Below are 25,659 nucleotides of genomic sequence, written 5' to 3'. Positions count from 1 at the left end.
TTATGTTACCTACTATATGATATGTGTACGCTGCTGCAGTGCTGTAGTTCCATAATATTGCATTGAAACTTGTATACAAGTGACAGTCATAGAACCATCAAGCGTTTGTTATAGATAGTATTATTTATTTTTTTTTTTTAATCCAACTCGCATTCGCCACTATTTAATGAAAATAATGTAATTTTTTGAAAACTGATAGTAAATATTAATGCATATCTATTATATTATATAGATTGGTATACACAAAATTAAACATACGTCATACATAACAATAAATATACACAATTAACGTTATCGTCATCGGCGATATAAGGGTATATTTATGTAGGTATTTGGTCAAAAACTGTGCCTTGCCGTATAATAATCGCGAGAATCGTCGTGACCGGCAACGCTACGCACGTATATCATAGTATATTATTATGTACATACGAATACAATTAAATTTAAGTTTGAACTAAGATTTTTGTACATATGGGGAATAAATATTGCTTTCCGCAATAAAGAGGGTTCGTTGTAGACAAATCAGAAATCGAAATACGTTGGTATACATTATCTATATTTTTTTTGTCGGGATTTAATCATTTTGTTTATTGAAAGAGATGTCCAATAAGTCGGATTTCACTGTATAATAAAAAATGTGTATATATTATACTATACACAATATATTTATGTGTTTAAAATTATTAGACCTGCGCGTACACATAATAACACGTACACACACACACTTGACGAAGTCACTGGGTCAAGTCTCTCGCACACACGATGGCGTGGGCTAAACAGGTATTATTCATTACGATACTTACATTCATGGGGGCGACTTGCATAACGACGACGATACGTTATATAGCGTTAAAAGACAGCCGCAGACCGCGCGAAACGAAGAGTCGTCTTGGTGCACGCTGTCACGTGGTTGTCTGCAACGGTCTTAAGGTACTCGTATTTCATACCTAACAGCGCCGCCATATACTTACGTGATACGTGGTAAAAGTAACTATCGCTGATCAGCACGCAATCAATCACTAATAAAAATCTACTAAAGTCAAGTTTGTTTTTTTTTTTTTTTTTTACCGTTCGCGTGCGTTGAAAATGTTTTAACGAGCCCGTTCTCTTGACCGCTGTAGTCTGGTCTGTACTTGAAGTTGTAGATCACACGGCGAAGTTACCTATAAGCGCTGTAATACCTATTGCTGCGGTGATCAATTCATCACGAGACTGTTATACAAAGATGAGAAACGTGGTAAATATTATATCATATCTCAGACTTTATACTTTAGATGAAATACTAGCTCCTCGTATTATCAGATGAATCATTAGTATTGTACATAATATAAGTTTATCTACTGTGTAATTGAGTAATACATCAATAGTCGTTTTATACTTTGAAATATTTAAAACTTAAATTCGATTTTTATTCAAACGTTTGTATAATAATTAATTATTATTTAAAAATTAAACTCATTTAAATATAAAATATTTCATTAAATTATTGGAAGTTAAATATAAAAATCGAAAAGGAGGTACACAAATTGTATCCGGTTTTATCTAAATGACTACACGAGTTGCGTCCGACTATTTTATAATTATATTTTTTTCCAGTTCTATTTCAAATGGTAAGGTAACTTTTAAACAGATTATACTTAGTTTGTATACGGGAAGGAAAATTATGTTTTTACGTTTTATAATTTTTTAAATATTAATTAAATTTTTTAATACTAATTTAATTTACATACTTACTTCTAATTGCAAAAAACCATATTTTTAACCAACCGATATAGTTATAATGTGCTTTTGACAGTGACAGTCTGTAGGAAAATTATATTCTTACGTTGGGACGCAACTCGTGTACTCGATAAATATTGTTGGGACGCAATTCGTGTATTTGATAAAATATCACTGGGACGCAATTCGTGTGGAAAATGGATTTCGGGACGCAATTCGTGTGCACCGATAACGTCTTTCATTACATTACCTTATTGACTTAGAAAAGTGATGGGATCGAATTAACCGGATTATACCTATTATTGGTACATCCGTAGATAATGCTACACGCGATTCTAATAATCATAATAGGTTTATTGTTAATTAAAACAATTGTAATAGCTTTTTGATAATCTGAAAGGTATGCGCATAGAAGAAAAAGGATATTCGTTTGTTATCGCTGTGATGCTGTTCATCCCAAAAGAGCTGATTAAGAAAAATTAAGCACAAAATAATTTTTCAGAGTATGTTGTGCAAACATATATTATAGTATTGATATTAATAAAGGCAGAGAATTTAGTAAATCAAAGCATGGCCGCATGGGTGCATACATGTTGTTTATTAATATCACAATAAAGCTATTGTATTAACAAGATAAATATACTTAACGGTAATAATATAATATATTTTATTATTATAATAACATCGGTCAAGAAGCAATACGTCGTATCTCGAAAAAGCTTATTTTTAAAGAGACATAAAATATGTTTATAAAAATAATTTCTTCTTATACTCTTATTTCATTAATATTTTTTTTTCAAATAAACAATCTATATATGTATACAAAAAATGCACAGTAAACTTATATATTAAGAATAGGTATAGATATAAAAAGGATTGATTAAGAACTAAGGGAAAATAAGCCATCCATTAGTGACATTCATTAAATTAATTATAATAATTATACATATATATATTTATATATTAGATTCTAATCAGAGTGATGAATGTAATAATTTTACAATGATATATGTGTTTTTTCTCTGTCCGTCAAATTTTAGGGCAGTAAAAATGCTTTAATTTAAAAAATTCTGGTTGTTTTTTGTTGAAAATTGGTTTGAGTTGGTACATTGAAATAAAAAGAAAAAAAATCATAATAATTTTTTGTAACTGGGAAAAACAAAAAAAAAATAAGCAAAAAAAGACATTTTTTTGCAAATTTAATTTTTAACAAAATCGATTTTTTTTATTTGGTGTAACTCAAAAACAAATAAACGCAGTACTTGAAGTGTTCACCAAATTTTTATATTATCATTTTTTATTTACGAATTTTTAAAATATTTCGACTCTTTTTAAGCTATTTATAAAAACATGAGAAATTTTCTAGTTTTTTTAGTTTTTTTTTTTTTTTTTATAAATGTCGATAAAAATTATTCACTAGTTCAAAATTCTTCAAAATGTAATACAAGGCCTAATAAAAGTTGTTCTTTTGTCTATAAAAATATGCATTTGAAATTCGTAAAAATTGCAAAAAGCTATTTCATCGTTAAAAATGTATAACATTTTTTTTTTCTATACCTAGGTTTTGAAAATTTAATAAAAGATTCATCATAAGTAGGTCTTACTAAAACTATAAAATTTAAAAATATTTAAAGATAATTATTTTTTATAGATATTTTAAATTAAAATTTGGATTAAATTACTTATTTAAACAACAAATAACGATATTAATTATTATTTTGTCAAATGATACGTACGTGTAATGCTGCTCAATTTAATTATCAATATAATTGATAAGCAAACTAGTATACTTTTTAAATAATAATTATAAACAATGTGCATCATTTCTATTATATGCATAACAATAATATTATTGTTTGTTTTGAACCTAATAAAGTAATGAGTTATAAGTAGGTAATGACAAACTCCAAAAAACATTGGGTAATCATTATGAAATACAAGAGGTAGATTACACTATTGCAGACGTTTGTGAAAAAAATAAAACTTTTACTCAGATGAGGTCATAAATAATTTAATAGATACATAATTACACCTACGTTTAACATAACCATTTTATATATTTAAAAAAATAACTTTAAAAAAAATTATCACTCTTTGACACAAAATAGGTTAAATAAACTGTACAACAGCCATTAACCGTTATAATCATTTATCAATTATACATTGCTAGTTAAAAAAAAATTGGAATTTTATTAGGTCAATTAATAAACTACCTATGTTTTAAAAACTAATGTAAAAAGATAAATCAAAACAATGTATTACTGATATGTGTGACGCATAGCTTAATTAATAAATAATAAGTCTAGGGCCCGGATTTATATGCATTTGCATGTTTTTTCTGAACAGTTCAAAAATAGCTGGGTAAGCTTCAAATTTGATTAGTAGGCAATAGATCTGAAATATAAAGTTTTGTTTTGCATATTTTATCATTTTTTGACATGTACTGCATATTTTTGTATTTTACGATTTTTTATTTTACATAAACGGTTTTTAAATGCACAATGTGTAATATTTTGCTTATTTTAATTAAAATAACGTATTTATAGTTATATTAATAATAGTCCATGTAATTTTACGAAGTCTTTTTCCTCTTATCTGAGGCCTATCGGGACAAGTAGTAATTTGTGATTGAGTAGGTCTAGTGAATTATATATTAGTCACGTTTGTCGTGATCTGAGTGCGCATAACTTTCATTCGATTTTATTTATTTTATAGGTTTTATTTCTATAAAATTAGACCATAAATGCATATTTCAGAGGTTTTTAGAGCGTATAAATCCGAGCCCTATAGACTATAGGTATATCACATTTTATAGTTATGTTTGTAAATACCTACACAATACATTCAAACTTTGGTGAGCGCCAGATGAAAGATGGTTAATAGCCAATTTTATTGAATTTAGTGATATCAAGATTTTAAACACCGAATTTGTTTTTCGCCATGAAATCAGTGTGTCTACTCATGGCCAATATTACAAAATTATTAACTTATTTCAATACCTAAGAATAAAACAAAAGTGTAGAAGATTTGATTTAATTATTTCAAGTATAAAACACGTGTTTCAAGATCTTTATCGCATTGTTACTAGATAGTAGATCAGTTGATTGGTATCTAAACGTTGAAAATTAAATGTTATAATTACGATAAACAATCACCACTTATGAATTAGATGTTTTAAATCCTGAAAATATAATTCATTACTTATATTGATGTCGACATTTATTAATAATATCGTACACGGCATACTTATCATAATATTCGAATCATTTGAAAACCGCATGCGCTGGATTGTTTTCAAAATTGTACCGATTTATCTAAATAATATGAGTATTCGTTTTTACAGTGTCTGTTGGTGGCCTTTTGGTTTGCCACATGTACGATGGTTATTGTTGGCCACGTCTCCGCGGTGGAGTTCGATCAGTGGCAGCCTTCGCCGTACGGCGACGACCATTATTACTACGGTGGGTCCACTGCGGCGGCTGCGGCAACTCCAGTGAACGAGGAAGAGTCGTCGCGCACTCATCATGGAAAGCACAAGTTCAAGAAGCTCAAGAAGCGACTGTTGCTGCAGTGCCTGTTGGCGCACGGCCGGCGACGGCGTGACACTTCCGCGGCTTCTGGTCGATTTTTACTTCCGGTCGTATTGCAGAGCACCAACGTCAACGTTGGTGCTGGCGGCCAGCAGCATCAACAGCAGCAGCAGTCACACCACGGCGGCGGATGTATGCAAATGTTCGGTGACGACAGTCACGGTCCGCTGGGTTCGCCGCCGTCGTTGGGCTCGTTAGGTTCCCCGTTAGGCTCGCTGGGTTCGGCTCTCGGTTCGCTGGGCTCGTTCGGGCCGTCAGTGACGGAAAATCCGGAGGAAGACGAGGGCGGCAACCGCAATGGTCTGTCGTATTATTCCGGCGACTGGAACAGATATGCCAGACAGTTTCGCCGCAACTTTGTCAGGCCTCTGTACCGACTTTTCTAGGCACGTATTTATATGGTCATCTCGGCGCAGCTATTAGATTCCGCCCAGACGTCTCAAATGAAACTGATATCCAGTGTACCTATAAGTTATACCTGCAGTTGTGGGACTCCTTTCATATTTTTCATTACATTAGGTAAATGTCACTTGTATCATTGTAAAATCAACTATATATCATACGTAACATGTATACATAGAATTTTTAATTACCACCCAGGACCCATAATTCACATATAATGATTGACAAATATACAACTATCAATTTTTTTTTTTTGATAATAATCATGAATATTTTGTTAAGAATTCTTTTGGCACACTTTAGTTAGGCTAGAAAATTTAGAAAAGTAATTAGAAAACTATTCTACTAGTAAAATTAAAACTTTGAATCAGAATTTACAAGTAAATTATCATCTCCGTTGAATATTCCCATATTGTATATTATTAGTGTAAATAGTATTAATTTGATAAATCATTATTCACAACATATAATTCAATTAATATTAAAGAAAATAAAGTAGATACATATGTATAATAATAACATAATTGTGTTATAATTTAATTGATTATAATGAAATAATAAATTATGATCGTTATTTTTTTAAATTTAATAATATGGTTTTATAATCAAAGGCAAATATGTGTTATTGATTATTTTCATTATTAGATATCAAGTAAACTATGAGTTTTGGTAATTAATACTTTACTTGTCCATCTTATAAAAGCAGGAGAGTGATTTTATTTTAATTCAGAGTAAAATAAAAAAAAATGTTATAAAAATATGAAATGAATAAAAACACAATCAATTTTATTAATGTTATTTAAGATGTAGTTTAGCTAACATGACCATAATAACTGATACATTCACTAATGAAAAATTGATATAACTAAAAACAAAAATGGTATACCAAAGCCCCTTAAAAGATTTAAGAACTTTACATAGCAATGTATTTCTTTTTCAACAATTTATAATTTCATGTGTTCAGGGTTCAAGCATACTTGTTTAATTTAGCTCTTTAAAGTAAAATAATGATTAGAATTTTTTTATCTGCCATTTATAAATTACATTTAAATAGGTAACATAAACATTAAAATAATATCATAACAATAATAAAATTATTCTCAACATAATATATTCCTCTTTGTAAAATAATTATGAAATACATATTATAATGAATAATAATATTAAACATCTAATAATAATATATAATTAATGAGAGTAAAGTGATTAATTAATGCACATTTTCTTCATAATAATAAAATAAAATAATATATTATTCGGATATAATAAAATGTAAAATATAGTTAACAATCATATACAATTTGTCTTCATAAATTGTTCACAGTATTTTAATTTAAAAAAGGAATGTAATTTAACTATTCAACAACATTAATTTTACAAAAATTATGGTATTGGAAGTTAACAATAAAACCAACTATTATTTTACAATTAATTAATTAAATACACTTTTAAACTTAATTGGCAAAATAATAATTGTACAGTTAATCTTTTCTGAGTAGATTTTTTAATAATAAAAATTGTCATGTAAATGTGACCAGAATACTGATAATATTTTAGTAAATTTAGTAAATCATTAAATAATATACACTGAAATTGAGACTAGATAAAAGTAGTTGGTGAAATAAGCAATTTTGTTTTTTAAAATAAAATAAAATACTAATCGTTATAATGGTAAACCATAGTCCAATAATATACTAAAATATAAAATAATGTTTTATTGGATTAAAAATTTAAAAAAGTTTCAGAAACATGAGAAAAATAAATAATTTTTTTTTTAAGCATTATGCTAATATTTTGACATGAATAAACATTATTCTTAATAGTTATTTACAGAAAACAAATCTTCACTAACTTGATTTAGCATCAAATTCTGACCAAGCGTTGTTCAGTTCTACAAAAATTAGTTTTGCAATGTTTTCATTGCAAGTTCCAGTTTGCTAGAACAATGAGTAAAAATTTATCAACCCCTTTATTTTTATTGATAATAATTGGTTGAGCCAAATGCTTACCTTATCAGGATGTACAGCAAGACATGCTTTTCTATATGCTTTCTTTACATCAGCATAAGTTACCAGATTACTAAGATTGCAGTTCCACCCAGAGCCTTCCCACAATACTGTATGTAGTGTGCCAAGCAAAGCTCTAATATTTCCTTTTTTTCCTTCAACCCATTCCATAACCTGAGAAAATAAAATATTGTACTAAGAAATATTAATAATCATTTTAATAATGTTTACTTTTAGCTTTTCTGGATCAATTTCTTTAGCCAAATCTACTCGCCGCATTTCATTTATGGTTTTTGGGCCAGGATTAAATTTTGAACTGAATGTATATCCTTGACTCCCTAAAAGATCTTCAAAAATATCTCCACCAGATTTAGGAGGAGCTTTTGTTGTTTCTAGTTCAATTTTTATACCACTATAATTAGGTTCAGCTGGTGTTTTAGTTGACTTCGTAGGGCTACCTAAAATTATAAAATATTAAAATATCAAATAGGTACGTTATATAAGAATAAAATAACTTGTTTGTGAATGGCTTGTGAAATTCATCCAATTATCAGTTTTTAAAAAATCAAAATCATCAACATTAGACTTTGTAGAAGTAAAACTGCCATTTGAAATGCCTCTTCCGTTTACAGCTGTAATATTTAAAAAAATATAGAAAACTAAAATCTTACAAATTCTCAAAAATGGCAACTACTCACAATTAGGCATTGTAATGTCTTGAGGAACTGACTGGTTAAGCCAAGAATTATTTGTTTTATGAATGCTAGAGTCATTTAAATTTAACAAATCACCATCCTGTTTTAATAAATAAATATATAAATAAAAAAAATATATGTACTTCTAAATAAATTTGTATTAAAATTGTTGTGTTTACATTTAAATTTGTTTTTGAAACAAATGGATCAAATAAAATATCATTGCTTGTATTTGAAGCATTTACAAATCCTCCAAATAAGTCTTTAGATTCAGTCTTCTCAGACTCAGATCCTAATAAATCAAATAAATTATCTGATTTCAATGTATCTGGTTCATCGTCTATTGAAATTGACGATAAATTTAATAATAGACCTTCGTTAGGTTTATTTAATTGAATTTCAACCTTTGGAGGTAATTGTGGTCTTGGAGGCGCTACTCGAGTAGGAACATTTGCTGGTTCCTAAAAGTACAAAAGTTATGATATTTGTTATGGATAATTGACATTTTTATACTTTTGGCTGAACAACAGGTGATGTCTTATTTTTTTTACTCTCCAGAAGAAATAAATCTTGAAACTGAGCATTCTCAATGGAAGTTGAGAACAGTAAATCAGGTTTCTTACTATTATCTCTGGTTTTGTATTGTAATGATATTCCATTTTTGTGTTGTTCTATTTCAATTTTTACATGAAACATATTACTTTGATAGTGTTCAGAACTTGCTAGGAAATCTAATTCACTCCTGAAATAAAAATGCATTGTATTTTTAGTTAAGCTTAAGTTTTAAATTTTCATATGGAATTATATCAGAACATTATACTAACTTAGTAAAATCTATTACAATATCTTCACCATCAGGGAATATTAAAAAATCAGAATGGAATTGTAATTGAAGTATTTTAATTGGCACTGTTCGCCCAAGAACTTGTCTAGAATGGTATACAATAATTGTGATGTCATTTCGAATTCCAGCAGGTAATGATTTCAAGGGAAGTGATACCTATAAAAGATAATTTTTTTTTTTTTTTATACATATATATTATATCACATGATAAATTAATAATTACTTTTCCATGGGAAATATCATACAAAGTTAATCGCTCATATTCCTGTTCTGTAGTTAAAATTTTATTGTAACCTTCAAAAATTTCTATAAATGGACGACAGCCATCACTAAATCAATTACAAAAAATGTATTCAAAATAAATATAATTTAAATATTTGAGTTTAGTTACACAATATATTGTATTATATATACCTATATATTAAAACAAATATATTCATACCGATTTTTATTAAAAAGAGGAACTGGCTCCATAATGATTCTTCTTATATTAATTGAGTCAATATTATGTGTGTGCTCGGTCGCTATATAATTTAAATACCTATTAAAAGTAAATTATTTTCATAAATCATAACAGCAATAAAATAATCAAGTATTTGACAACTCACTATGTTTTCTAACATAGTAAATGATAGTGTACTATGTGCATTAAGTTTTAAATTACCTATTTTCTGAGGGCTGGAAAACAGGTGCAGACTTTTTAACAGCATATATTGTACAGGCATTTTCAGCAGTATCTGATGCATTTGTATACAATAAAAATGCACAAACTATTAATGCAGAAGTACCAGAGTTTTCCTACAACCAAAACATTGTAATTAAAACATAAATAAAATGAAAAAGTTTAAAAAATATATTACAGTTGATTGAACAATGATACAAAGATTTGTGGAATTTTTTGTCAGAAAATTATACATGTCATCGCAAACTGCATAAATTTCATGTAAAGTAGGACATGTTATTGTTTTTGGATGAACTTCTATCACCTTAACATTAAAAAAAAAACAAAATTAAGGATACTAAATTTTCACCAATATCAAACTAATATACATTGACATACAATTGAACGTCCAATGGTACGAGGATATGATTGCCCAGTCATGTTGTACAATCGGCATTGTCTGGCGTCTAAACACGAAGCAATATTTTCTGAGGTTGCGTCTTGAGTAATGGTTAACACAGCTAATTTTGATGTTATGAACACCATGTCTATACCAGCTTTCACATTGACAGAACTAATTAAAGATTAAAAAGTATAAGGAGTCTGTGAGAGAACAGTTTTCTTATTTTCTCTATTACAATGTATGAGTACTCACGATTGAACTGTTTGCATTACTCTGTTAGATGTATCTTTTAAATTTTTTAAAAAACTTCCTGCTCCACCACGTATTTGAGAAAATAGACCTGAATTAGGCATATTTACTGCTGATTGTCTACAAATCATTTATGTACAAATATTATTATAATTTAAATTATGTAAAACTTATTTATAAATTAAAAATTACTTCGATATGACTGGCTGTTGTGGATTATTAGAAACATTAGGTCCAATAAATTCCATTGGTTTTCCTTCAGATTTCAAATGGTTGATATCTAATGAGTCAATACTAACTTTATACATTTCTTTAATACGCTCAATAAGCTTTAATGATTCAAAAACTGACATTCGTAAGGAAGGATCAGGTTGTAAACATCCCTCTAAAAATAAAAAAATAATATACTAATAATCTTATATTAATTTAAAATAAATTCTACTTACTTATTATAGTGATAAAATCAGAATATGAACTTTCTAATTGTGAAAATGAAAATCTTGCATTTAATATTGCTAGTTTATTGGAATCTTCAAATGGATGCCGATTACAACATAAAGCAAAGCAAATACAACCTAAAGCCCATACATCAACAGCTGTACCAATTTCATAATTAGACCAAGTATCAATCATTTCAGGAGCTCGATACATTGGAGTTGTACATTGATTAAGCTAAAAAAAAAAAAATATATACTTTTTAAATATTCTATATTATACTTTAAAAAAATCTATATTAATAGTATATTATGGCAATATATTATATTATATAATAAGTATATTATTTATTAACATAATACTTTATCTTTGTGTATTTAAAAATAATTTATGTCTACTGCATGTTTGTATTCAATGACATATTTACAAAAAAAAATTAGGGAAATAAATATAAAATAAAGTCCCTTGATCTTCCATTTTTAGCTAATATTTATGTGGTTTTAGTCGTCTAATTTCCATTTATCACTTTATTAATAACATAATAAAATGTTAGGACGTTTAGCATCAATCATTTTAGTTATATCTCTACCCCTCAAAAAATCCTAAATATACCACTATTTGTATTAAAAAGAGTTTATCTGCAGAAATTAAATAAATCAATAATACATTTATACTACAACTATTGTTCAGAAAAAAATATTTTAATTGTATTTAAATATACTTAAGTATTTGTTCATAAAATTATTAATATAATTATAATTTACTTTATCTTCTAAGACGGCTCGTTGCTGTGATGTCCAATTTTCATCTGGTTTGTAAACTTTTGTTGTACAACTTCCAAAGTCACATAATTTAATTTTACCATCATCACTGATCAAAAAATTTTCAATCTAATAATTATAAATGAAAAAAAAAATTATTTAACAATTATAATCACATAGACTTTGAAATTATTGATAAATGTAAAACTGTAGAATTAAATTAATTCAAATAAATAATAGATAATAGAAAATCAAAAGGCAACATTTTTTAGACTAAGCATAGCATAAGTAAATAGATAAATTAACCAATGAAAATAGCAATATTAAAAATAATTCAATGAAACAATTTAAATTAGAGACAACTAGTATTGTTAAAAACATTAAGATTATAAAACCAATGTTTGGGATAAATACTGTAAATGACTCAGATATAGTTGCTATTTAGATTCTGACAATCAATCAGATTTAATTAAATACTTGGGTTAAATAAAAAAAGGTTTATGGCATCAGAGTCAGAACATTAGGAGTTTTTTTAAAATTATTTGGTTATTGAAGTTTGCCATAAAACACAGACCTTTAAATCTCTATGAATGAGAGGTGGGCTTTGACAGTGCATATGTCGTGTGGCTGAACACATTTGGTAAAATACTGAAGTGACAATGTTCCTATGTAAAGGTTTTTCTCTAGCTGATAATAACTCTGCAACATTTCCTCCTAAACAATTATTAATAATATATTTTAGTAACAACAAAGTAGATGTTATACGTAATACTAACCTGGACAATATTCTGTAAGAATAAGATACTCATTTGATCCTCGAGGTGAATCAATTTTATTAGTAAATGCTGCTGACATAAAATGTATTATGTTTGGATGACCACATAATTTTTTCTAAACAGTTAAATTGTAAATTATACTTATGCACAAATTAAAACATTTATCAAATGCAATATTCTTACAAGTACATCAATTTCATTAAGAATAACTTTATCAGCAGCATCATCTACAGCAAGCAATTTCTAAAAAATAAATCTAGTATTATTCACTTATCACTAACCTAAATACTATAATAATAAATTATAGAATTAAAAATTATTAAGAAAAATTAAGTCATAAAACTATACCAAAATCAATTTTTTAAATACATTAAATTATGCATTTTAGTTATATAAATATTAATAAAACCGCCTCCCAATAATATTTCCTACATGTAAGTTATCATCAACAATCAAGAAAATAAAACATTATCTCACCTTTAACGCATATTCTTTACCAGTATCTTGAGCCTGGGCAACAAACACCATACCTGATCCACCTAAACAATATTACAAAATATTAAAGAAAATGTATAATCAACTGGAATAGCTGAACAAATTTGGTTCATACTACCTTCGGCAATAAGTCTTTTTATCTTTAGCTTAACATTGCCCAATTCTATATTAGAACCGACATAATCATTGTTTTCGACAGAAAAACTACTACTAAAGTAGTCTAAAGCAGACTTTAAAATATCAGACATATTCAACAAATAATTAAAAATATTACCGATATCAAATTATATCTAACTATATTAAATATTCAAAACTAATTCATAGTAAACAAAATGAATTGTACCCAATTTCAAACGTGAACGGTATAATATTTACAATTAATACAATAACAATTAACAGCTAATGAGTAACGAAAAAAGTAAAACATGATTAAAATATAATTTTAATAATTTGTAATAAATATGTTTCCTGTAGGTAGTATTTATTTATAAAAAACTTGTTTTTTCTTCCGAGTTTTGTTTTCTTGTTTTTTTTTTCTTGATAGTGTTATCCTTATCAATGGTTTTCTTTGTTTTCGACTACCTAGGTTTTTAAAAACTCAAGATTATAGTCATTTTCCTTGTAGAATGTAGATTCGCATATCCGCCATAACTCATAAGCACGATTTAAGTTAGCTATATTTTTAACATAAATCTATTTATTCTATTTAATCGTAATCACAACTTGCTATAATCCAGTCCAGAGTCTTAGAATATTTTCCTATAACCCATGGTCAAACTCGTAATATTTTATTTTATGTCTATGGGTCATAACGTAGGAACAACTACAGATACACAATAAGTTAATAATCGAGGTAACGTATTCGGTCGATTCGAACATCATTTTAGTAAACAAAATGTTTATGTGAGATTTAGCACGTAATCCAAATTATATTATACCTATATACTTATCTATGATCCAAATAATAAATAATTATGATTTCATCTTCATAACAGTATTTTTGTGATTGTCTTTAAACGTTAAAATTGAATTTAAAATTGTACATATTTTTTTTTATCTAGCGTCTTTTTCAATTTGTTTGCCAGATCTACCCTACATTTTACGGGATATAATGGCTGAGTGGAACGAAAGTCAGTTACGAAAATATAACATAAAAATGGAAAAAATACCTACCCTACAGTATGATGATCCAAAAGTAGATTCTCTTCTAATAAATAATGTAAGGAATCAAATGTAATAATTTAATTGCAAGTCCTAAGTGATGTATTTTAATATTTAAAAAATGTTATATTCACTGACAAGTTTTATTAACCTTGTATAATGTCACACAATACATAAATATTCTTAAACTTGCATAATGATATATTTATATTGATAGACTTCACCAATATTTATTCTTTGTACTTAACAATTTCAATCAATACATATTTAACTTTATTGGAAATTAGAATTGGGTAGTGGGTACTCATATTTGTTGTTTCTGACATTCTATCATGTATCATAGTAAATACTACACTTAGTGCAAAGTATACATAAGATAAAATACTTTTTTTAAATTTAATTTTAGTTAATTTTCCTTAAAAAATTACATTTTAAAATTAAATTTTTGGAAATTAGAGAATAAAAATCAAAAAAATGATAAATCTCATCTACATTTCACCCTATATTCAAATTTGATAGATACATGAATGAGGGATAACAAATATTGGTGCTTAAACCCCTATACATTACAAATTTATTTATTTGAAATTTATATTATATTTTTAATGAGATATATTTTTTCAAGACATTATTTAATTGTCTTTTATTTATCAATTATTTAGAAACCAGTATTAATCAAAGGATCTAAATTAGTTTCTCGTGTGTTAAAATGGGATTTGGATTATTTAACTGAGCATATTAATTCAACATGCTGTAATGTATTAATATCAAAAAATCATAAATTCAAGTATTATGACCAAAAGAAAATCACCCCTAATATGACATTCAAACCAATCAGTCGGCCAAGTCCTATGATATTTTCAGAATTTGCTAAAAAAATAAAAGATTGGAAAAAAGGAGATTCCAGGTATTTAATACTTTATAAATAAAAAAAAAGATAAATATTTTAGTTTTAAAAATAGTTTAATAGTTTTATATGGTATAATTAGAATAAGTTATATTTAAGAATTAATTTTAAAATAGTGTTATATAAATAAAATTATACATTTATTAAAATAAATAAATAATATTACAAGAAATTTTAAAATTTACACAATAGAAAATGATTACACAATAGTTTTGTATGTATGTTATTAATCTTCTTAAAATCTTATTCATTATACATGTACAAGAATACAATTTAACAAATAAATTAACATACACAAATTTATTGATACTTTGTAAATCACAACAGGTGTTTGTTGAGGCTGTTAGCTACTTTTGGTTTTTTATTCAATGGTGGTGAAGAAACACATGGACTGTACATATTATGGTTATAAATATATTCTACCTAAAATTTTATTTGAATTAGTAAGTATATATGAAAAACTGAAAAATATAATTATTATATGGTTAACCAAAAAATCAATAGGATCCTCAGGTGTATTTTTCATAATTTCCATTATTCCATTTATCAATAAAGGATTTACACATTTAATTAGAAAATCTATTATTTTAATATTTTGTAATGAATAATGTTCTTCTTTTTTAATAGTGGGTTCTTTCAACAGTTGAGCTAGCTATATCAACATAATACAACATGAAATAGTCATATTATGTGTACAAATAACAACAATATTAAACAAGGCTATTTAGATTAACAATGTTTTGTATATTTACATTTTTTTCATAAATATCTTCTTCCATTGCTAAATCTTTATTTTCAATTATTGTTGGATTAATGACATACATCTTATTGATCATAGCTTTTATATCACTTCCTTTTTTTTCAGCTTTATTAACTAATTAATGTTCATTATTTAAATTTATAATTAAATAATATAAAACTTATAATCCTGACCTTTTAATTTTACTGGCATGTTTATTAAAAGTGAATCAAACAATTTATCAAATTCTTGTTGATTAACAAATATGCAGTTACTTTGAGTTATTAATAAATACTTTTTATACATTTTTGGTTTAAACAAAACTTCTAAGTAATCAACTAAATTACGATTTTTCCTTATTTCTATGTTACTAAAAACATTCATTATCAAGACATTTATCTTAACTTAGTAGTAGTATAAGTATACGTTTATTATTCTTACTCATTTTCCAAAATATGTTTCATAATTTCATTTTCTGTGTATTTAGAATCTAGCGAGGGCCAAGCAAGTAATTTATCTATTGCATCATCACACACTAGTTTTGAATTTAAATTTGGTTGTTCTATTTCCGAGTTATATATGATTTTCCTCATAATATTTTTTCCAACCATAATTAAATCAATGATGATTGCTAAATTTATTTAAGACTTAATTTTTTTTTTGTATTTAATATAATTTTATAATTAATACTTGGATATATTTCATCTTCATCTATTTGTAAATCATTTTCTTTATTGAATTCAAATTGCTTCAAATTAAAAAGATTTTGAGCTTGTTCAATATTTTCAAGAAAATTACCAATTATATAACCACATTTATTCACTTTATTTCTTAATATCTTATTTTTTATAAGCCTATAGAAATTATAACAATTAAACTTTTATATTTTGTTTAATATTTGTTATAGATTAATTAAACATATAGATAAATTAGGTTTAACTTACGGTATTAAATATTTATCGGAAATTCTACCATATTCTTTAAAATGTTTTTTTTGTTCTTCCAGTAATTGTTTATTACTGGGTGTCGGTAGATTATCTGATTTTTTTTCTTTAAATTCATTACTAGACTCATTATTTTCAATATCTGATTTTTGCTGTGATAAAAATATTGAGACTGTTTGATTATTATTACTCAAATTTTGTAACCAATATAAATCAATATCATAAACACTATTTTCCTAAAATTGATAAATAAAATAAATAATTAAATATTAATAATATTTGTAAAAGTAAAACTTCAAATTTTTTTTAAATTTTACTAATATATTGAACAATTCTTCACTGATTGTTACTAGATTGACAAAGTAAAGATTATATGTATGTGCTATATTTTTGGCAAAATTAGTAATTTCAAGTGGTCCATTGATGATAATGTTTTTCTTCTAAAAATAAATATATATTTTTGATTGTAGTCTTTATATATTAAATATTCATACTAAGTTGATTTTTTCTATTCAAGTATTTAAACTATGGTTAAATTAAGTTTATATACTTTAATAGAATAAAGTATAGATCTTAGGAGAAGTTATTGAAATAAATTGCCTTAAGTTTGTTTTTTCCACAGATTGAACTATGACTTATCAATAATTATCTTTTGAATTTACTTACACTAGAATATTTGTTGTGATATTCAGAGATTAATGTTTTGGTTTCAGTAAAAATCCGAGGAATAGATCTGTCTAATCCCATAAACTGTGTTATATAATTATCAATAACAGGAATTATTTTAATAGACATAGTTATCATGTCATAGACGGTTTGCTATAAAAAAAAAAAAATAATAATAAATATTTTACAGATCTTAAAATGTTATTTTTTAAATAGCTAGTAAATTTAGAAATCTTTAAATGTTTAATCACTAAAGTTAGATATTTCTTATACCAAAAATGATCAAAATATGCATACAAATGTGTTGTTAAAAAATTCTAAATTTATATAAATATTGTTTTTACTGCATATATGTAAATACTAATTGTTGTATAATTTTAATCCGTTTTTGTTTACACTACTTTGCTGTTAATATTTTTCTGCTCTTTTAATATAATAAAATATTAAAATAATATTTTTTGTTTAAATTAGTTACTTCACAAAAACAACTTATATCTTACTTAATGCATTTTACATGTATTAGAAAAAAATATGGAAATACAAGAAATTATCACATTTAATTACAGATTTATCGATAAAACTTATTTTTGTGGAATAAACTTACAGTAACTCTTGAATTTAGGCATAAACTTATGTAATCACAGTAAACATAATTTTTCTTTTGAGTTTGCTTTATAATACACTTGGTTATACTTCTTAAACTAATCTTAGCAGTTTCAATGCCTACTATGTATGGTTTTGTCACTTTATCATAAAACACAACCAGATTTTTAACAATTCTAGAATGTATAATTTGTATAAAAATAATTTAAATTATTTTAAAAGCTATGTTTAACTTTGCAAGATTTTCTACGTGTATTATAGGTAAATTATTGTCTTCTTTTGGAACTAATAGTTGTTCTGTATCACTAAAAACCATTTTATATATGTATTTTAATATGTGCTCGCCTTGACCATAGACTAAACCAGGTGCTAAGATTATTCCATAAAAATATCCACTGTACTGTAAAATATAAATTAAATAATATGTCTATGAAATATTTTATTAAATACTTGGGTCTTTTTTGTATACTTTATCATTTAGTAATAATATACTATTTTCCATATCATAAAATGATTGAAAATTTGGATGACAAATACGATCCTTATAATCATCTTGAGTAATTGGGCCTGTATTCTTTTTAAATAAATAAAAGAAGGTGTAATTATTTATATTTTTTCAGTATAAAACATGATTACTTTGTTTTTAGTTAAAGCCCATGTTTGTATACTTGATATAAGTATAAAAACTCTAATCCCACTTTGTTTTGCTACAATACTTTTTGGATGACATTTTACATATTTAATTTCTTCTATTATATCTTGATAAGAAAACAAATATTTTAGAGACAAATTTAATTTAATAATATTTGAATAATTTATTTTACTATGTAATGCTATACTAGCTTCAGTTATTTGATTTTTATCCAATGATATGTCATACACAACTACTGCACATTTTTGTATTTCTTTCATTAATAATTGTTTATTATTTGAAATAATTATTTTTTTCACATGTTTCAAGTAATCATACTAAAACGAAAATTGGTTATTTTTTTGCAAAAAATGTTATTAAAATTCTGTTCATACTCTTTCATTATTGGTGTTCGATTTATCTTTTACTGTAGTTACTATATCATATTTGTTCGGTTCAATATCTTCCTTATTTATTTTTATTGTAGGTTTATGTATATTATACATTGGTAAAACGTCTATGTTTTTTATGTATTTAAATTGTATTGGTGGAGTATCATTATCCACTTCTTCATTAATATATTCTTTGTTCAAAATTTTGTTTACTTGAAGATCTCTATCAACAGACACTGGTTTAACATTGTCAATTGATTTATTTAATATCGAATTTTGACTTTTTTGTGTGTCTTGATAACTATTTTTTAACTCTTGTTCTTTATATTTCTCATTTGATATTTTTTTTTCAGTTAGTTCAGTATCTACATTTATGTACTCAATGTCTGTAAACTGTACTTGATTGATTTCCTATAAATAAACTTAATATGAAATATATAACTATTCTTAAACATTTTAGATTTAAACTGAAATTATTTTTTAACCCTCATTACATTTATATACTATTTGTATTAATAAGAATACAATTTTGATACATGTTCAGTATGTGTTAAACATTAAGATAAATAGGTATAATAATATTTTGTTGAAAAGGTATGCTATTTATGATCTATAATTATCTTATCAATATAATATTATTAATATTTGGTATTTGGTTACTGTATTTTGATTCAGTTAATGTTAACATTTAAGTTAAATAAAATATTTTACATTTTTTCCCATTCCAGTTGAATATTATACTATTATAGTTTACCGATAATAGTGATGATCAAACATATCAACATGGCATATATTTGATACCAATATCATTTTAGAATTATTTAATATTAATATTTATAATTTAAGAAGATAATGCAATTGTAAATTAATTTTTTTATCATTGTTATTATTATTATTATTATTGTTTTTAAATTTTAATAACTATAAATTTATTCTTATTTATTAACTATTAGCATGAAGGAAACAATTTTATTAAGTTTAGATTGCCGTTTTTGTTTTTTTTTTATATTTAATTGCCGCTTTAGCATCCTGAGGGAGATTTACAAATATGGAGGTAGATTGTAGTTTTTAAACAAGGGGATTATTATGATTTTGAATTTAGAGTAATGTACCTAACTTGACTGTTTTAGGAACTATAAGAATATGGAGATCTGATGCGATTTGAGATGAATTAGGGAGAAGCAAGTGGGCATTAAATGAATTTATGTGGTTTATTTTCTGAATTTATCTTATCATAAATATTTGCTTGCAGATTTACTGCTAAAGCTAAATTAGTTTACTTGTATTATGTATTTTCCATGATAAGAATCACCATTGTTTATAAATACCCTGTTTGCAGCATACTTAATTTGAGCTTCTAAATTAGAAATTCTATTATTTTCTTGGATGATATGAACTTTTTTTTTAGATGCTTTAAAACCAAATAAATCATTTTTTTCTTCAAACCTTGATAAAAAAATATTGTTGATAATTTCATCTTCATCTTCATCAATCATATTTTATTTTATTAAAAATTAACAAAACTATAAATAAATAATATGTGAATTAATTAAAACTTTGTTATGTAATTTTATTTCTATAGAAACACCAATGAATTAAAAATAAATAATTATGCATAATATAATGTTTAAAACTATTATATCAAATAAAAAAGTATAATATTTATATTGTGGTTTTCCAGATTATACATGCAACAAGTATTGAACAACTCAATTAGCCCACGTATTGTTAGTGATTTTGTTATGTTCAATTGGGATTGGATTATTTCAAAACAAAATGTGTGTAAATGGGGTTCTCTGACTTCTAATCTTCTTCTAATTGCACAAGAAGGTATTACTTAATTCTATTAGTCAATAACGTATTTTAGTATAATGTATTTAATTTAGTATCAAGTCCTCTCAAATAACTTTGGTTGTAATTTTTTTGAATTCTAATTATTTTATAGTATAGCATATTCAGTGGAGAGTTTTACTTGTTATTTTTTATCAGAATTTCCGATTATATCTTTCTATTTGCTCAAACTATGTTTCTTATAATAATTATTTTATAGAATTTAATTATTTTGATATAAATAAAACTTTAGTAAGGTTTCCAATATTTTGATAATATAAAAATTGTAAATGGATAAAAATATGCATTAATGTTTAATTAATGTATATTTAACTCGATTAATTTAATTCAGTACTGTTTGGTTTAAATACAATAATACAATTGATAATAGAAATTAATTGTAATGTTTTTTGTTGTAGGTAATGTTACTCCGTGTCATTATGATGAGCAACAAAATATGTTTGCTAGCATTCGAGGATATAAAAGATTTATTTTGTTTCCACCTAGTGAATTTGAGTGTTTATATCCACACCCAGTTCATCATCCTTATGATAGACAAAGTCAAGTAATGATAAATAATTTCTTAGAAAATAATACTTCTATAGCTTGTTTTGGTATTTTTTAGGTAGACTTTGATAATCCAGATTATATAAAATTTCCAAAATTCAAAGAAGCTTGTGGATATGAAGTTATAGTTGGACCTGAAGATGTCTTATATATACCTATGTATTGGTTTCATCATGTTGAATCACTGATGCATGGTGGCTATACAGTTTCAATAAACTTTTGGTTCAAAGTAAATTAATTTAATTTAAATTAATGTTAAGAACGCTAATATGTGAAATATAGGAACATAACGATTAATAGGTAGAAATAGGGTGTTAGTAGAAGTATTAAATAATTAAAAGGTGAATTTTTTATTTTTCATTGTGTTCAGAATCTATACTAAAAGGAAGCAAATAAATCTTTGTGTAGAGGTTTTAGGTAATTTACAAAGTGTATCAGGGTTAAGCATTAACCTAAACTAATCTTTATTAATAGATGGTATTATAAAAAATATTCTAGATGGAAGTGCCATGATGCATTATGTTTGTAGATAATGTAGTATTAGTATGAAAAATTTTAAAAGAAATGAATGAAAGACTGGACAAGTGAATAGAGGTGTTTAAAAGAAATGGACTATAGATTAGCTGGAATAAAATATAGGTATGATCAATGAATCTTGTATGATTCTTGAGGAAGTTATCGAAGAATTAATATCCCCTAACAATTCCTTGATCAGGCATGTTATGAAAATGAGGGATAATATAATGCGACTAGATTTAAGTACTTGGAATCAATAGCCCAAAAATAATTATTTAGGATATCAACAATATAATTAAGTCGAGAGAAGTGTTGTATCAAATGTTTTATGCAAAAAGAGAATTCCAATAAAATTGAAAAAAGTAAATTTTCTTTACAATTGTGAAATTAGTTATATTACATAGATTAAAATATAGGATAATGTACAAGAACACAGACACCTGTAAATGAGTGTAGTAGAGATGAGAATGCTAGGATAAATATTAAATATGTGTAGTGACAATAAAACCTAAAATATGAAATTAATACATTAAGGTTAGTGTCGGAGCTGCATAAATATTATGTATAAAATCATTATGAGGTAAAATAGATTGAGATGTTTTAACATATTTGAACTTATAAGGAAAATTAAAAGACATTGAAAGTTATCGTTAAGATGAATGTGGAATGATAGAGAGGAAGATTGAAGAAAAGATGGATAGATTGAAAAGAGTGATGTGAAAATAATTGGTGAAAAATTACGAGAAGCAGGAAATTGTACCTTATGAAGTTATTGAATGAGAATGACTGATTTGATATGGCCAAATTTTTGAAGTTATAGTAAGGTAAAATAATAATAATAATAGTTATTATTATTATTCAGTACGAAATAATCATAAATTTTCTTTTTTAGGCAGGCTCTGTTGAAAAAATTGAGTATCCTTTACTAGACCACCAAAAAATGGTTATCATGAGAAATGTAGAAAAAATGTTAGCTGAAGCATTACATGATCCAAGTGAAGTTGGGACTATGTTGAAGACGATTGTTTTAGGCCGATACACATCTGACACTAACTTATAGTTCCCCTTAAAATATGTTTATTATTTAAAAAAAATCTAATAGAATAATATTGATTCAAACAATATTATTATTTAATATTTTTAGTTTATATAGAACAAGAGAAATTATAACATTTTCTTTTCTCATTTCCCTATTTTTTTGTATTCATATATTTAATTTTTTTTAAAGAATTTTTAGTAGTTATTTAAAATTAATTTATGTCCTGATATAAGTTATTAGGCTTTAATAGTCATAAACAGACACTACTAAATGTATTTTTTTTATAAATAAACCTTAGATGATTTTGCCCAGGCAGTTACTATTTCCTATACGATTCTTTTAAATTTTAGTTTAAATTCAAATGAAATCAACAAATTATGGTGCTGCTTCTCTATGTTTTATTTTTGTTTGCTAATTTACTATGAATAGTATTTCCTATAATTCTATCTAGTGTACATGATAAATCTATTTTCAAAATATGTTAAACTTAAGTCATATTTACTAGTCATCAATACACTATTATGATCACAGTAATTATTTTAATTTTATTGTATTTATATGATAGTATGAATAGTTCAAATTTACATTATCTACAACTGTGAACCCTATATAGAAATCATAACCTTAAAATGTAATACTAATATAAATACATTTTGTACATAGTTTATATATAAACATATATTTTAAAAATGATATCAAGGCTGATCTTAAAAAATAACTATACAAGCTTAATATATAAATAATGATTTAATGAAATATACTATTTACTGTTAGAGTAAAAAAGTTATATTTATTTTTGTAATTAATTTATTATTATTATATTGTTTTTTTTTTTCAAATTCTTCTAATTTTCATTTTTTTTTTTTTTTCATGTTGATATTGAATATTATTATTTTATGAAATTATAATATTATTGAACTTGTATTGACCATAAATATATAAAATGAAGTTCTATAATTTAATTCTATGCAATTTCTTATTTTAAGATAGTATTAAACTTTTTATTGACTTGTGTATGTTATTTAACATCTAAAATTATTGCTTGTTCATAATTTAAGCTATTATGTTTAGTTCCTATAATATATTGAAACATCATTTTTAGCTTAATTTTTAGTAAAATATAATTTCATTGTGATTTTAATACTATTTTATTTGTATTTATTTTGCTGTGCTAGTCTTATTGTAATACTTAAACTTATTAATCAAATTAAATTATTTTTTTAAATACTTATTTTTGTTTGTTACTAATTTTAAATTTTATTCATATCTGTATTAATAAAGTATGTACTAAAGACTGGTCCTCCATCAAGAGCCTCTTCCAATCTTAGTATGATGTGAAAAATAGGTAAATAAAGAAAACACATACTTTTATATTTATTTGTAACTTTATATAATAATACATTTATTGACGATTAATTTGCCATTATTTATTGTGATTTGGATTAAAGCAACATTTTGATACTAACTTTATAAAAATTTATACAAACTAAAAAAGTTGGAATAAAATACAATGGATGTTCTGAATAAATTTAAATAAAGGTTTTAATAGGAGGTATAGTTACATATCTTTAACATGTTATAATAGAAAAAAAGCTTTAATATACATCTTGTCTACATATAAAGCCCATTCTTTACTCTGCAGTCACTAAAACCATCTGGATTTCTTTCTTAAGGTTTAGTGATTTTTAGTAAAGTATTTATATTTGGAAAATTACTAGGGAGAGATTAAGAGAACATATTTTGGATCATTTTTGAATAATTAAATGAATTATTAATTTATTACGGAAATGTTTACAATGAATTTTTGCATGTTCATTTACTGTGGATATCTATTTTAATTTTTAAGATCCTTGTGCAAGAATTTGTTTGTAATAAGCCAAAGAACTCCAGATGTAAGTCTAAGATTAATAGACTAAAAAACTTGGATAGGATGTATGTTAGATGATTTTGTTGGATCCCAAATTTGTATGCCATATGACCAGACCATCGACTGATCTAACTGTGACTTTACTTACAATAGTTTTAAACTTGAGTTGCATTTTAGATTTAAGAAGACAGAAGGGGTCTAAGAAAATAGTCGTGTATTTGCCTGTTTACGTTCGACTTTAGCATAGTAGGCCCGTGTGAGGCGCTTATCGAGAATTATTCCTAAGTATTTACTATTTAGTTGAGGGCAGGATTAGGATTGGATGATTGGTTTGTTGTTTATTTGGAGTTAAACACATTCATTTTGATTTAAAGAGAAGTTAACTTGGACTGATTTCTCTTCATTGATATTTATTTTCAAATTTTTTGCCCAAGAATTTATTTTAGTTAGACGAGTCTAAAGGGTATTGACTCGCAGTCAATAACAGATCTTTTTCTGTTGCTAAAACCATATTATCGTCTGTAAATGTGGCCAGTAGGGTTTTATTTGAAGTTGGTATATCAGATGTGAATACATTATGTAGAATAGGTGAAAAGTATTGGGACTCCTACTTTTATTGGTTAAGTGTTAAGAAAGTTTAAAAGACGTAAAAAAAAATGGCAGTTTTCCAAATATGATTTTAAAATTAAATAGTAGGTAGTAGGAAGAAATGATTCAACTTGTAGAGTTAACCTTCGAGCCACATACGATAGAAAGCTTGA

The 25,659-nt window shown here is 25.5% G+C and overlaps 4 protein-coding genes across 5 annotated transcripts; 2 read left to right on the top strand and 2 right to left on the bottom strand.

Moving 5' to 3' along the window:
• Window positions 1-883: 883 nt before the first annotated feature.
• On the top strand, window positions 884-6,165 carry LOC112593678. The gene is made up of 3 exons (XM_025338184.1): window positions 884-1,043; window positions 1,122-1,237; window positions 5,063-6,165. Exons 2-3 carry the CDS (start codon window positions 1,226-1,228, stop codon window positions 5,693-5,695), a joined length of 645 nt encoding a protein of 214 aa, XP_025193969.1. The 5' UTR covers window positions 884-1,043; window positions 1,122-1,225; the 3' UTR covers window positions 5,696-6,165.
• Window positions 6,166-7,465: 1,300 nt separating this feature from the next.
• On the bottom strand, window positions 7,466-13,415 carry LOC112593746 (cyclin-G-associated kinase). Its single transcript, XM_025338269.1, has 22 exons — window positions 13,155-13,415; window positions 13,019-13,080; window positions 12,725-12,784; window positions 12,542-12,656; window positions 12,340-12,479; window positions 11,769-11,894; window positions 11,016-11,241; window positions 10,762-10,954; window positions 10,573-10,689; window positions 10,317-10,491; window positions 10,117-10,242; window positions 9,921-10,054; window positions 9,699-9,797; window positions 9,480-9,585; window positions 9,237-9,412; window positions 8,926-9,154; window positions 8,592-8,873; window positions 8,416-8,512; window positions 8,233-8,349; window positions 7,949-8,175; window positions 7,721-7,891; window positions 7,466-7,648 (listed from the first exon to the last, which is right to left on the bottom strand). The coding sequence occupies exons 1-22, from the start codon at window positions 13,282-13,284 to the stop codon at window positions 7,559-7,561; spliced, it is 3,198 nt and encodes a 1,065-aa protein (XP_025194054.1). The 5' UTR covers window positions 13,285-13,415; the 3' UTR covers window positions 7,466-7,558.
• Window positions 13,416-13,509: 94 nt separating this feature from the next.
• On the top strand, window positions 13,510-23,125 carry LOC112593571 (hypoxia-inducible factor 1-alpha inhibitor-like). 2 transcript variants are annotated; one of them, XM_025338032.1, is made up of 7 exons: window positions 13,510-13,889; window positions 14,122-14,255; window positions 14,860-15,104; window positions 20,761-20,909; window positions 21,329-21,474; window positions 21,535-21,705; window positions 22,885-23,125. In XM_025338032.1, exons 2-7 carry the CDS (start codon window positions 14,148-14,150, stop codon window positions 23,050-23,052), a joined length of 987 nt encoding a protein of 328 aa, XP_025193817.1. In that variant the 5' UTR covers window positions 13,510-13,889; window positions 14,122-14,147; the 3' UTR covers window positions 23,053-23,125. The 2 variants fall into 2 exon arrangements, with proteins under 2 accessions (XP_025193817.1, XP_025193816.1); XM_025338031.1 differs by having other exon boundaries at window positions 14,098-14,255.
• On the bottom strand, window positions 15,423-16,454 carry LOC112593572. Its single transcript, XM_025338033.1, has 5 exons — window positions 16,285-16,454; window positions 16,038-16,213; window positions 15,857-15,978; window positions 15,595-15,756; window positions 15,423-15,527 (listed from the first exon to the last, which is right to left on the bottom strand). The coding sequence occupies exons 1-5, from the start codon at window positions 16,452-16,454 to the stop codon at window positions 15,423-15,425; spliced, it is 735 nt and encodes a 244-aa protein (XP_025193818.1).
• Window positions 23,126-25,659: the final 2,534 nt, after the last annotated feature.

This window comes from Melanaphis sacchari, unplaced genomic scaffold, assembly GCF_002803265.2.
Source record: "Melanaphis sacchari strain LSU unplaced genomic scaffold, SCAv2.0 Contig20_pilon_pilon, whole genome shotgun sequence".
Lineage (NCBI taxonomy): Eukaryota > Metazoa > Arthropoda > Insecta > Hemiptera > Aphididae > Melanaphis > Melanaphis sacchari.
Note: the sequence above shows the minus strand (reverse complement) of the source record. Positions and strands in the feature narration are given on the sequence as shown.

What these genes read in the sequence shown, in the direction of transcription:
- LOC112593746 (XM_025338269.1), bottom strand. Translation starts at nt 13,284, where the DNA reads ATGTCTGATATTTTAAAGTCTGCTTTAGACTACTTTAGTAGTAGTTTT. An exon ending in TTCCAGCCCTCAGAAAATAG is followed by an intron (nt 9,798 to 9,920) that starts GTAATTTAAAAC and finishes TACTTTTAATAG; the next exon opens with GTATTTAAATTATATAGCGA. An exon ending in TTGCTGTACATCCTGATAAG is followed by an intron (nt 7,649 to 7,720) that starts GTAAGCATTTGG and finishes TCATTGTTCTAG; the next exon opens with CAAACTGGAACTTGCAATGA.
- LOC112593571 (XM_025338032.1), top strand. Translation starts at nt 14,148, where the DNA reads ATGGCTGAGTGGAACGAAAGTCAGTTACGAAAATATAACATAAAAATG. An exon ending in CTTATGATAGACAAAGTCAA is followed by an intron (nt 21,475 to 21,534) that starts GTAATGATAAAT and finishes GGTATTTTTTAG; the next exon opens with GTAGACTTTGATAATCCAGA. An exon ending in CAATAAACTTTTGGTTCAAA is followed by an intron (nt 21,706 to 22,884) that starts GTAAATTAATTT and finishes TTTCTTTTTTAG; the next exon opens with GCAGGCTCTGTTGAAAAAAT.
- LOC112593572 (XM_025338033.1), bottom strand. Translation starts at nt 16,454, where the DNA reads ATGGTTGGAAAAAATATTATGAGGAAAATCATATATAACTCGGAAATA. An exon ending in AAACATATTTTGGAAAATGA is followed by an intron (nt 16,214 to 16,284) that starts GTAAGAATAATA and finishes GAATGTTTTTAG; the next exon opens with TAACATAGAAATAAGGAAAA. An exon ending in CATGCCAGTAAAATTAAAAG is followed by an intron (nt 15,979 to 16,037) that starts GTCAGGATTATA and finishes AACATTAATTAG; the next exon opens with TTAATAAAGCTGAAAAAAAA.